Genomic DNA, 13805 nt, shown 5'->3' with positions numbered 1-13805 from the left:
AGAAGGACCGAAGTCTTGGTGGTCGATGGACTGGATGTTGATCTAACACTTGGACTCGTTTGGTATGAACAGAAAGAAGACTTCGTTTTCGACATGAGGAACGAAGTTCTGAAAACTGAAACGAAGTGCCGTAGTCCAACTCAGGTTAGATTCAGATGTCGTGGGAGAACGAGATTTCGGGTCCGAAATGGAATGGATTCAGGCAGAAGATGCGTCAATGCAGCTGAGACTACAGACTCCTGTGACACGGGGCTGGTTTATCACGAGGGTGCGGGATCTGGCACAGAAATGACTGAGATCAGAATTGGCGAATCGGCGATGGCTGACAACGTCAGCGAGCGAGTCGAAATCGAAGTTTCCGAAAGTAGCGATCAGGAAAACGAGCGTAAGGGAATGAGTCATGGCTCTTTGAGAGAAGGTGATCTGGAGAATTGCGAACCCGACGACAACTCAATGGAACGCGTCTGCCCGACGGAGATGTGACAAAATGAGAAGTCGGTCGATGAGCATAGTGAAGGGAATGCTGTGGTAATAGGCGATGTTACGAGTGGAAAAAAGATTGAAGTGGGGGAATCAACGCGTCGAATTGGATTATTTCCCCGTTTCTTTCAAATTTTGAGTCGCCAAATTACATCCTTGCTGTCACACAGATACGATACACAAAGCGTATTCACGATGGTTGGACGGGAGAGAAGAGATGTAACGACTGCTCCGGGCGGGAATGAGAACGACACGAAAGAATCTTTCGACGGATCTGACGATGATGAGTTGAGTTTTGACGAGGACGAGATGGCAGCTGCTTTTCTGGGTAGTGGGTACAATGCCTCTGCGGGAGGTCAGATGATGAGTGAAACCGTCCAAAGGACAGATGACATTAACATGGACGAAATAAAAATTACTTGGGCTGAACTCTGCCAAGAGATGACGGAAAAGACATGCGAACACAGACTATCTACAAAAGTATGGGACGGATGTCAAAATCTGCAAGCGAGTAGCAGATCAGAAGTTTCCCTCAAGGCTTCCAAGCGATGCCGAACAGACAAAGAACGAGATGGATTTGACGACAGAAGGGAAGTAGGGCCTAAAAAAAGAAGGCTGCCTACTTCCATAACTTAATTGATCGGTGGAAAAGTGTGGACTCATTCGGGGAAACGGAAGTTGACCGGGGCCGGGTTAATCTGAATGCGAGGTCCCCAAGCAGTGCTGGCGACCACCCGACAATCCAGTGACGGACGAAGACGGAGGAAGTGACTGGACGGTGCCGCAGCAGGACTACCGGCACCTCGTTACATATGGAAACGACAGGAGGAGCGATGAAAGAGACTTGAAACAAGAGGTCGGTGAACTAGTACGGGTTCAGTTCAGTTCAGTGAGTAAAACTGAAAACTCTTTCTCCCTCTCTCACATTCTAATCTCATTTGCGGTTTTTATAGGTGCTTTAGAAACATCTCCACCAGTAAGACAATAGAAACTCAATGAAAATTTTGGTAGTTTAATTTATTGTTTCGATAGAATGGTGGAGGTATTTCACAACGCGTTTAAAATCTTTCTTAGACTCTTAGTTGCTTCCTTCAAGGAAGCAACCCTTGGTGCTCACATAGATAAATTGATTTTGTAAGAGTCTACGGAAATTGAAGCCTGCGGTTCGCTGCGTCGCAACACGTATTAAATGGTGCATGTACCGGGTCTATACGGAGCTATATTCAGAGAGTAGTGCAAGGCGGTATATTATAGCAGAAAAACCGAAAGTCTAGTTAAGCAAAAAAGAAAAAAATGGCGTTAAAAGAGGGATTAGATATGAGACAAAGAGTCGAGGTTGAGGTGTTAGATTGGTTATTTGTCTTAATAGAAAAACGGTGACTTGATCATTGTTATTAGCAATATTCGGGTGAATAATAGACTAGAAGGGAAGACTGTAGAAATGGTGATTCTATTGTATTACATGCTATAGTGACCTGAGCTTAAGAATGCTTCGTCATCAAGTTAAGCAATACTGCAAACAGAGGGTAAAGTTCAAATTAGTTCAATCTTCGAAGATATAGTCTCTCCTATGGCAGTAAATGCGGAGGGAGTAAAAACTGCAACCCCCCCTAAATGGGAACTACAGTGGCTAGGTTTATGAAACTCATAGGACGGATACTAGAGATGATTTGACCCGGACATGAAAAAATCCATAACCCTCGGATCTCCCGGCCCCAATTGATAACAGTTCCGGAAGTGTAAATGGCCCTATCAGAACTCGGAAACTAGCGGCGGTAGTGGGCTCAAATTTTAGTAGGTTGTAGGCCTAGTTAAGGGGAGTATAAGTTTCGAAACACAGACCCCCCAGACCCCCACTTCCGTTTTATGCCCTAAGTAAACAAAACCACCCCTAAATTCCGGAAGTCGTTTCTCGGCCTCAAATGATCGCAGGGAGCTGAATCTTGGAGGGATGATAGGTAGTGGCAAGATACATCTTGTATTATATTTTGAAGCAATTCCAGCGGTTGGTCCGGAAGCTTCTAGCACTTGGAAAAAAAACCCCTTAGACCGGAAGTCGGCAATTTACGCAAAAGAATGTACGAGGGCAAATCGATTTTATGGTCGCATCAGATACTACAACTCACCTTCGGAAAAAGACCCCTTGTGATTGAAACCCCTCCGGTGACTCCTTCCGGTTTTAATAGCCTTTCCCCGGGAAAAATGATAATGGACCCTAGAAATGGGATAACTTTGGAAGTATTAACGGGATATGGATGAAACTTTGTAGGTAGGACCCCTATGGGTTTTAAACCTGAATATTGAAGTTTGACCCCAGTTGACCCCTGGGTGAACTTAAGTTGACCTTTGGGAGTTTTGACCCCAAACTTGCATGGAAAGCCCCAATATTAACACCGGAAAGTGGCGCGTTTCCCAGCCCAACCCCTGGAAATGAGAATGGGTCACCTTGCTAAAAATTGGGAGGAAAACTTATATATTGGGAACTAGAGCAGAAGCTGATAGAGATATAGTTTTTACCTTGCAACATCGGAGTAGAAGATTTAATTTAAAGTGAACTTGGCAAGCATTGCGTTCAATTTAGCTTGGCGAATGCGCTATTAATAGAATATCAATCAGGGTAAAAGAAAAGTAGTCCCAGAAGAAATTGATAGTAATGAGACCTCGGTATGAGAGTTAAGTTTCCTAAATGGTATGATTGGACGGGAAATTTACGGAGTTGATAGTTTGGTTTAATTTGACACCTAATAGACGAAATACCTTACCTTGATAGCTAGAAGGTTCGGGATTGGAATAGAGTACAGATAGAAAATGTAGATGCCTGAAATTATTTAGCTACCCATGAAAAGGGCCTCCCCCTACCCCTGGGAGGTCGAAACGTTAACGCGATAACTAAAATAAAGACCTTGGGAGGATCACTGGGTAAACATAGTATGGTTTAGAGGTTAGTTGAACTCGAGAGCTGAAGTTCACAGAGTTCAGGAATTGGTTGATTAGAATCGTATGACATTTGTTTGCTTGGTCAAATTGTGACAGCTACCGCATACTGGGTTTCTAATAAGTGTGAAAAGATTGATAAAAGAAACCGAAGTTGGCACGTGGCAGAGTTGACAGGAGGAGGGATATAGTCTTAAAACATGTGCAGACGGGTGATTTAGGCGGATGACTGATAGGGAATGGCGTGACTTAAGTAAAACTAAGTGTAAAGAAAGTTAAGGAATAGCAGGGTACCGGAGAGCCTTTAAGAGTCAGAACAGTGTTAGCTACTACTAAGGGTAGTTGGTTCTCAATCAGAGAAGAGAACAATTATTGCTAGTGAGCGAGTTGCGCTGGAACCCGAGTTTAGTACCGGGTTGAGACAGTTGTGCGAGCAAGTTGCGCTGGAACCCGAGTTTAGTACCGGGTTGAACTAGTTGTGTCGCTGCTCTGGTAGAGTAGGCGAGTTTTGAATCCAGTCAACCGAAAATTGACGAGCGATTGAAGGGAACGGGACGCGGGCTTCAATATAGAAGTTGCTAAATAGTAGTTAGCTCATTAAGGGCACTGTAAATTGTTTTATTTCCTTTGCGATTGAGTATTTACCCATTGTGCCCACGATTTGCTGAACTAACTAGAAGCGTAAAAGGAGAGCCGAAAAGAGCCTAAATTAAGGGGGAAGTTGCGTAATCCTTTGATCGACCGATTTAGTCTGACCACCAAGATAACCCTTTCGGGATTGTGGATCATATCATGTCTTAGTGTCCCCCGCTATTACACGGTATGAAGGTGAGAAACTCTGCGGCAGTTGAGTAGAGTGAAAACCTGCTTAGAGGAGACGACTCCCCGGAAAATAATCTACAAGTGGGGTAAATAGTTTTGTGCACGCACGTCAAATTAACTCCTATTCAAATTGACAAGTTTTGAATTGCCAATTTTTTCAAAATCCATACATAATCGGTTATTTAAAAAGTCGAAATTGACCAGAAGAAAAAGCTTCAGCTAAGATTTTCGTTGAATGTTTGGAAAATTGGTAGAGAAATGAAATCAAGTTACAAAACTACACAAAAAAATTAAAAGTTTAGAAAATCAGAGGACACTGTTCTGATCGATTTTAGAACCTATTGAGAGTCAACACCTACCTACACATTAAAAAAACTGATTCATAGAAAAAAACCTATTTCACATGCCATAAAAACGGATATAAATTTCCGAAAACATTAAACGCAGAAAACCTACAAAATAGCATGGCCTGCATCATGCAACAAACAGAATGGTAGCCACGAGATTGCGACAACCAGCATTTTATCTGCAGTTCTGTATGCAGCAAGATTTTGTCCCTTTTCCTTTCTGAAACAAAAAGTGAAAAAATTTGATTTCATATTCTTTTTCAACTCTTCGCTTTTTTTGTTTTTGATGGAAAAGTACTCACAATGTGTTTCGAACTGTTTCTCCGCAGACTTTCTCTGCAGTTCCATTTGTGGTGCAAAAAGAGGAAAAACCAGCTTCTATTTTGTCAAAATTGAACTCGTCAAGGCGAGTCGTGTCGAGATGCCACAAGGAAGATTTGCCCAAATGCATTGAAACCGAGAGAATTCCGATTGTGTAAATTTGAAACACGAGAGTAAGAGCGTAAAAAATCAAACGAAATTTAGTTGATTTATTGAACGACATTACTTCCAATAAAATTGAACTAGTTCAGAACGATGGTCGAAAATCAATCAGAATTTCTAAAATAAGAACGTTTTTTTTTTTGCTTAATGTTACAAATGAATATTAAATAATTGGTACAGAAAAATATTCCGTTTAACCGTCACAAAAATAAAAAACACTTCTACTGTTTTATTTTAGTGTAACGAACAAGCCAACAAATTTTTCATTAGATATAAACTAACACAGTCTTTTTTTCACAAATGTACAATAACGATAATTTGTTCAGAAGATTTAAGAAATACAATACGCTCAGAAAAGTAATTCTACTTGATCATTATAAAAAACTGAAGTATACAGTATTTATGAAAAATAAAGCTTTACTTAGCATTCATTTATTCAACATGAATTATTTACCATCAAACTGCAAACACTCTTGCTACAATCTCGCAAAATTTTTCTTTCTTTAAACATTGATACTGGTCTTAAACAAAATTTCTCAACCGAAACGTCTTTCTGACGTATTTTTGACCACTTTGGGAATTTTTTAACTCTTTGTATTCAGAAGTTTATACTTTATATTTAACCCTTTTACTCGCTCACGACCTCAAAACTCTTTGAAACTTTTGAGGTCGTGGAGGTTTCTTTACTATGAACAAAGTTTGCATATTCTCAACCGCGTTGAATTGTTTCATCATAGGGGTGATGATTTGTTACCAGGTACCAAAAGGGAGATTATGTTAAAAAGATCCAAAACTGATTAGAAAATTAGATTACGAGGCCAAAATGTGCGCTGGTTAGGGTCAAATTTTAGTGTCTGTTCATTACTGGATTCCAGAGACAAGTTACTAAACATTTTTCGAAAGTAAAAGAGTGATGAAAACATCGTTTTTCCGGCTATTTTCAAGTCTCTCTTACACTTTAATTTTGAAAAGATTTAACTTTGTCATAATGCAAGGAAATTTGGCCTTGTGAACATACTGACAATTTTAATCAGATTTATTCCAAACTTCACCTCGTAACTTCACGCATTTAGCAGTAATAACACGTAAAACAAACATGAAATCGATATTTTGAAAGGTTGGTAAAAAATCCAATGTTTCCATATCTGTGCAATAGAGTACACAAGTGTTTGAGTATTTTAATAACTTGGCTGACTGTAGAAATGCTGATCAACGTTCGACTCAAAAGGCTGATCATTTTTCGAAAAAAAAACAATTGCTGTCTTGCAAAAATTCTGAGAGTTTTTTTCGGAATTTCTAATTACCTTTTTCGAAATCAACTGTTTGAGTATATGTATTTGTATTTTCTTAACAATTTTTTGTTGAGAAGAATAAGCAAGAAAATGTCTTAACAGTTTTTTGGCTTACACAGAGTCTGATTTCAAATTTGTTTATTATTAAGACACTTTGTTTATGAATATGAATCGATGAAGTTAACAACTATACTGTAGGCAGGCTTTCTAAATTTTCATCTTGAGTAGGTTAACGATATAATTCTGAGAGTTAATAACTGCTCAATTAAAAATTTAGGCTATACAAGTTAGGCTGGCTCTCTTAACTTTCGGGTTGAAAGACCGTTAATAGTATTGCTTTCGAATCGAGAAAAGCTTAAATTTGGTCCTCTTTTTGTAAAAAAAACTGAGACTAGAGCTGTAGTTGGGTTTTCCCTTTGCTTTGGTACGAACGACGGTTCATGTTGATTGATGCTTCTTCGCTGTTGATACTGCTCCTAGTCCTTTGAAATGTGGGTTTAAATATAGTGTGTCATGACACTGACAAGTCATTCCGTCGACCTGCTTGCAACCAAAATCGCTAAACTTAAATTTCTCTTGAAAAAAAACAAAGGAGGCTGTCAAGTCTTAGCTGTGTCTAGCATTTGGCATTTCTCTTCTTCTACAAAACGTGTTGTTTTGACAGCGTCTAAACAACCGTATTTGATGAGTGAAATGACCGTTTCAAAGAGAATTTTTTTTTGCTGAACAGTTTCGACAAAAGTAAAGAAGGTTCCGTAACAGTTAAGTTCTCACAACAGTCCAGTTTTGTCTTGCCGAGTGTGAAAAGTTTTTTTTTTCTTCTGCGCGCTGAAACTTCGCATTTAAGATTGCAGAAATATGGTTTTCTGTCGGTTACACGACTTTTGTTTTTCGCGCCACGTGTTGCTTTATAGGGCATATACCCGCACCGAGCGTCCATGGATTCTAGTCGGTTATAATGGATTTCCGAGACAAAAGTAACCTTTATTATAGTTCATTAAATTATTTCATTTGTGTAATTTTTTTTACCTCTGTTGGTGTTGCCCTGACAGGTTTCTAAAACAGGTCAAGATTGTTCATTGATTCTATCGGTTAGTTTACAAGCTTTTCATCAGCAGCATTATTAAATTCTGCTGATACAACTTGAGATAATCCAAGCTTTTTGCTTTTGGTTTATCAGTTTTTCCTTTGAGCAAAAAAGGGTTTTCTGTAAGAAGAAAGCATAGTCAAGTCCAGTTAAAACAAATATATTGGCATTTCTTCAAATAGAGTAGTCAGGACATGTTTCTAATAACTCGCTACCGGCAGATTTATTTGAAAACTAAAAACTATTCGGATTTTATGCATTCAGATGTTTTTGTTGTGGTAATGTATGCTAAACTTTCCAGTGGCAAGGATTGATATTTCATATTTCATCAGTCGTTCTAGTTATTGTCCAAATCTGTTTTTTTTTGCATTGAAAGTGTGGTAAAAAGCCAAAGGTTATAAACAATGATCACAAATATTTTACCATCATTTCTAGTAGTGCTACAAGTGCATCATTTGAGTCTTTTTTCATATAACACATGAGACTTATTTTATTACCCTGTTGAACAAGAGATCCATCGCATTTTGTTTCTCGGTTTTTGGTTGAAGCTGTGGGAGTTTTTCAGTTCACACGATCTTTGTCATATTTTTTTTCAAAAACGTTTCAGTGAAAAGTAAAACACCAAAAGATCAAAACATCAAAACATCGCGACTGCTGTGAAGCGTATTTGATCCTTCTTAAACTTTACTACTCATTGATTTGAATTCCTTTACCAGCTGCATTTTAAAATTATGTAATTTAAAAAAAGCCTGGAGGGGTCACTGTAGAGTATTTAAATTCAACGAGCAATGACCCTTGGTCTTGCTGAGAGAGCAATTATGAGGGACATGATTTTACTAACTGTTTGAAAAAACCTTGAAAAGCGTTTGAAAACATTCTAACTTTTCTAACAAATTTTTAGAACATATACTATTTTTGATCAGCCAATTATAAGCTAAAAGCAGCTGATGTTCGTCTGATTTCCGTATTTGAAAAGTACTACAGTTTTCCAAAGGTAATATGTATTTTGTAGTATTTCTTGTTTGTCGTCAACTGTGAAGTTGTTCTCGATGAAGAAACTTATGTTGAGAGCGGCCACGAAGCTCGTGAGAAAGCATTTTGAATAATTCACACAGAAAAAAATCGAAAACAGTGAAAAACTCATGGTTCTCCATAATGTCGATGAGTGACTCAGAACGCTGTTTAAAAAAATGCTCTAATGATTCGTTTTTGAACATTTATTTAAATACGTTTTATACATATGCGTAGTTAATTTCATAACTCAATATGACTGGCAAAATGCATTTTAATAAATCAGTAGATGCTTTTTTGAGAATTACCTTTTATTTTTATAAACCACCACACAGAAGTGCTAAAGTTTTTTGTTCATTTTTTCAATGTGACATCTGTAGCATAATTTTTTGTCTATTTCAGTTTTTAAATTTTTTGAGCGATCAACAGTTTTTAGCACTTGCCGTGAAAGATGCAACCTTGATGTTGAGGCCTTCCCCAAACTCATAAAATAACAATTATCGGAATTTACTGCCAGACTGTTTTGCCTAATCCGATTAGTTGTTTTACTAATTTCACCGGCAAAACCCTTATTTTCACTTTTTTTTCAGAATGAAAAATCGAAGTGCCATCAGCAAATAATACTACATATTGCTTTTCTTAAAATTTTGTGGTATTGTGGTAAGTCATTAATAAATAAGAGAAAAAGTAGAAGGCTGAGCACTGAGCTTTGGGAAAAACCATGCTCAATTTTCAGTGGTTGTGATGATGTTTCAATCATTTGGACAAACGGTTCCCGACTCGCAGAATTGACTTGAGAATGTAGAAAAACACGCCTCTGAAACCAAAACGTTTTAGTTTTCCAGGCAGACAACGGTTAATAAAAGTGAAAAAACTTTAGAATCAAAAGTGTTGGCAGTGATTGAAATTTTTCAGCTTGATCAAGGTCCTTTGTGAATGGCGGATTGCGAGAAACGCATGACCACTAACGCAAGACTTAACATCTTGAAGTGTATACTACAAGCAAAAAATTTATATTGACGAATTTTTCGTCCGGTGTTCGACATGTAAACTCTTGTGCCGACGCAAGTCCAGAAGAACAACATCATGCTGTTTTTCAACATTAACCGAGTGAAATTAGCTCTGTCCTTCCTAATATCTGCAATAGTTTTTAAGTTTCGGTAATTACTGGTTTGTAACAAACAAACCAAAAATGAGCGGTGGTTTGCGCATAGTGTTTGTTCAGCACCAGCGAAGCTAGACATGGCTTTTGTGAATTCTTCTGTAAACCATGGCAGTGGCGAATCTAGGATTTTCCTGAAAGGGGGGGAATTTTAAAAAAAAATTGTAAAACCTTTTTTAGATTTGATCAAATTTGATTTTCTGAGCTCTCCCAAATCATCAAAAAGACCCTTTTTTGACCAAATCTATTCCGCTGCAGGCAAGATTTTGAAAAAAAGGCCAAAAAAGGCGTTTTTTTTCTGCAATTTTTTTGAAAATTTCGACCAAAAAATCACTCTCCCCCCTCAAAATTAGAATAGATTGACACCAAAGGTGCATTTTGACAATTTTTATGGTGTATCATCAAAAATAGATATCTCAAAATAGTACAAATGGGGGACCCTTCGGGTCTTCAGGGGGTCGACCTCCTGAGCGGATAGCAAACGTCAAACCCCCCCAAAGCCGCCCCTGATTCATAATCAGCTGAAGTCAGAAGCAACACATGTACGTCTACCAGTCAACAAATTTATTATACGCAAGCTTAGGTTTCATTGTAATTAACGACTTAAATTACAAGAAATCACTCAAGGAAGACATGTTTTATTTTTTGTAACTGTTTGGGGGAGGCCAAAATATTTGAGTGTCAGCAGTTTAAACCGGCTAAACTTTGAAATACTATCAGTGAGGCTATATTCCACCCAAAACTGCGAAAGACCGAACAAAAAGTGACATCACATTTCTTGCAGGCTCAGTTAATTCAATGCTTCGGAAACCGGACTATAAGCTTTTCTAAACATTTTCAAGAGCTTCAACTTCTATAAAAAGGTTCGAGTGACACGTTTCAATTTCCTTCTGTTTTCTACGAAGATATGCCGGCTCTGTTATTACTCGGTACTATTTATCATCCTAGTGATGTTAAAGATTTCGAAACAATTTGTCTTGAAGTGAAAATTGAAAAATTGCAGAGCACATCTTTTTCAATTTTATCGATTAAGTCGTCTTTGCGCAAACTTTTCACCTGGGGAAAAAGAGTGTAAACTAAAACCAACAAACAACCACGTCAAATTTATGACCAGTTGATCAATTACACAAACTCAATTTTGAAACAGTTTTCGAATCAACCAGAAACAGTCTAGATCGAAAAATTCAAAAAACGAGTGGTTGAAGCCAAACTTTAAAGAAAAATTCTCGTATCAAATACGCTACATGTCGCATGTTTGTTTACTAAGGTTTAGCCATTCAAAAGAAGTGTTCTTTTTATTTTCCGAACTAATGTTTCTCAATAACGGGTTATCAAAAAATAAAAAGAACACGATTTTTCAGCGGCTGTATCTTAGTAGAGCGGCTATGACCTAAATTATGGAATTGTATGGCTATCTTTTTTGGTCTATGGAAGTCAACCTGTCACAACAATGCCGAAGTACAGCAGTGATGAAAAAAGCGTGTTGAAGACTTTCATTTTTGGCACTGTCGTATTTCGGCACTGTTGTACTGCCGCTTTCAAAAAAATTAGGCCAAATTAGGATAATTACTGCACACAGTATTTCTATGAACGCTCTGCGCAGGTGGCGAAGTAATCCGGCTCAAAAATTGAATTGAAGCTGTGCTATGAACGCAAACCATAAGTTTTGAAAAAAAAAATTAATTAGTAGCATGCATATAGTGCATTAAGTTGGGAGGGGGGTGTTGTCATACATGGATGATTAGTAAGTATAGATTACACTGGTCATCATGTAGTATCTGACAACCAATGGTCACCATGTAAAAATCCAAATTGTCACCACGTGTTATTTTATAACTAATAGTCCTCATGTAATAAAACTATTAGTCATAATGTATTAAGTTTTAACTTATAGTCACCATGCAACCTGCAATTGTTTCTTTTTGCAACTAATTTATGACTTTAACTAAAAAAAATTGTAGTGTAAAAAGTTTAAGTTGTCACTGCAGTTTGGCTTAATATGAGTTGCGCTATCAGCACTCTTTTAGCGTTTCCTTCCTTTTTGACAAAATTTTTGGACAAAAAAAATTAATTAGTACGCATTGATCTATAAATTGAATTGTATATAAAATTAAACCATGTTAAAAAAATTAATTAATAAGAACGTCGTTATTAAGGTATACAGAACCAGAGTATGCATATCGGAGTCTTCCTTCTTGGGGTCCGAGTAGAGGAAAACGCAGGGCGCTCGACACTCAGCTGAAAGTCAGCGTTTCGAAACCCGTCCGGAGATTGTACTGAAAGGAGGCCCCCCATAGATCGATTTTGTATATTTTTGACTGTAGCCTAATTTCTCGGATTATTAATATTCAGTTAACAATTGGGTAAGAATGTCAATTACTGAAAAATCGTAGTGTTCATAATTAAACATAAAAGTGTACAAATGAGCCATATTAAATGTTATTTAATTGGAAAGCATGTGAGTTAGAAAAGGTTTCAGCACATGATCATTTATGTTTAAAAAATCAGAAGCATCGCTAATAAAGTTCTTATCATAAATCAATTGTGCAATATAATTACAAAACGAACCGCACATGGTAGAGTTTGAGTCTTGCTTGGGAAAATTTTTCATCAATTCAGTGACCTGATAAAAATTCTCGTTCAATCGTTTATATAGATTAGTGCACTGCCAAAGAGGAAGATCAAGAGGATCAGCAAAGTATATAACTTTTTGTCTATTGCATATCACAATCCAATGAGTCCCCGGAAAATCTGATTTTGAAGTGTTCACAATCACAAAGATATTGATTGGGATGTGAGGTGGAAAAATGTCGGCTGCAAATACTCCAAGAAACATATGTTTCAGATATTTACAGTTCTGAATGAGATCTTGCAACTGAATTTCATCCATTTTCAGACTGTCGAAATTGGAAGGACGTTCTTTGTAAGTTTGCGGTCGGATGTAAAAAAAAACATTGGATGAGTATATACCTTAAACAAATATTTCAAGGTTTGCTGTCAAAGGGTTTGAGAATTGAAGATCGAGTAAACCTGAGCAGTTAGTGAATTCTGGACGCAACAAGTCAGGAGCTGCCTACTGGGTGCTCGTGAGATCGAAACACACATTAAAGTGTTGCTGGTAGTTATCCAGATATTGTATTGAAGAACACCCATTGCTGATAGTGTGTTGAATAAGAGACGTTTATGATCTTGTGTACTTATTGGTGTATGTACTAATTGGCAAACCGTTCCGTCTCAAAGTAATCTGTTCCAAGCCAAGCTTTGATAATGAAAAAGATTTGTTCGGTTTGTTCCAAGAAATGCTCTATTGGTGTTCATTGCTATTATAATTTGTCTCACCGGTTCACGAGGAAAAATATCTTACTGTTGCCAGCTGGGCTGATGATTTGTTACAAGAAATGTTTAGGTAATTTTCTCTTGATATGGGTAGTTTGCAGGAGTTGTGATCAAATTTGATTCAAGGGTAGAGGGCCCAATGTCGTCACAGCCATTTTTCTAATAAATATGTTCGCTTCGAGTATTTGCAGCTTGTATTGCTTCGCGGCATCTTCAAATACAATGAGAAAGTCTTCATGAGAGCGTGTGTAGGAAAGTCTGAGAGTGATACCGCTCAACAAATGCTTGTCACAGGTTTTAAAAAAATCAACTCTAGCGGGTCAATAGAACGAAAACTCCCTCGGCTCAGAGGACCAATTCTCGTTGAGATGCGAAAACAGCTGCGTCTATCGCAGCGGGATCGTTTTCGAGACAATATCACTGACCATTGAGGCATGAATCCTTGGCTCCTCTGCTGTTAGAAAATTCTGTCCCAATAAACATTTTATGCACAAAATTACGATTGGCATGTGAGATTTCGAGTCCATTAGCAGAGAAGGTACAGTCAGAAAGAAGAAAATACAGGAAGTTGTTTAAGAGCAACAGTGAATCAGACACAGTAGGATCAGTGTTGTCGTATCTCAGATCATCTCCATTTGCTTGCGTTATTTTGCATCGTATTTCCAATTATATTTTTTGCAGGTCAACAAAACTGTTACAGTCATCGGTGATTTCAAACTCAATCACTGTTCCATTAGGTGAGCAGACAAGTCCAATTTTTTGGTCAAAAACTTTTTCAAAAGTAATCAAAAGCGGTTGATTTTCAAAAAAAGTCCAGAGAGCTTTGGGTAGCTTCATTGGATATTAAATTA

General features: G+C 37.7%; 1 protein-coding gene across 1 annotated transcript in view; it reads right to left on the bottom strand.

Annotated features, from left to right (window-relative positions):
- The window catches only part of LOC134853077 (uncharacterized), a 29036-nt gene extending 23652 nt beyond the window's left edge, over window positions 1–5384 (bottom strand). Inside the window, exons 1-2 of the mRNA XM_063869012.1 lie at window positions 4886–5384; window positions 4693–4803 (exon numbers count right to left, since the gene is read on the bottom strand). Coding sequence (XP_063725082.1) covers window positions 4693–4803; window positions 4886–5127 — 353 coding nt within the window. The 5' untranslated portion in view covers window positions 5128–5384. The remainder of the gene's footprint in view (window positions 1–4692; window positions 4804–4885) is intronic.
- Between the last annotated feature and the right edge of the window lie 8421 nt (window positions 5385–13805).

The sequence above is a fragment of the Symsagittifera roscoffensis genome, chromosome 8 (assembly GCF_963678635.1).
Source record: "Symsagittifera roscoffensis chromosome 8, txSymRosc1.1, whole genome shotgun sequence".
Taxonomy (NCBI): Eukaryota; Metazoa; Xenacoelomorpha; order Acoela; family Convolutidae; genus Symsagittifera; species Symsagittifera roscoffensis.
Note: the sequence above shows the minus strand (reverse complement) of the source record. Positions and strands in the feature narration are given on the sequence as shown.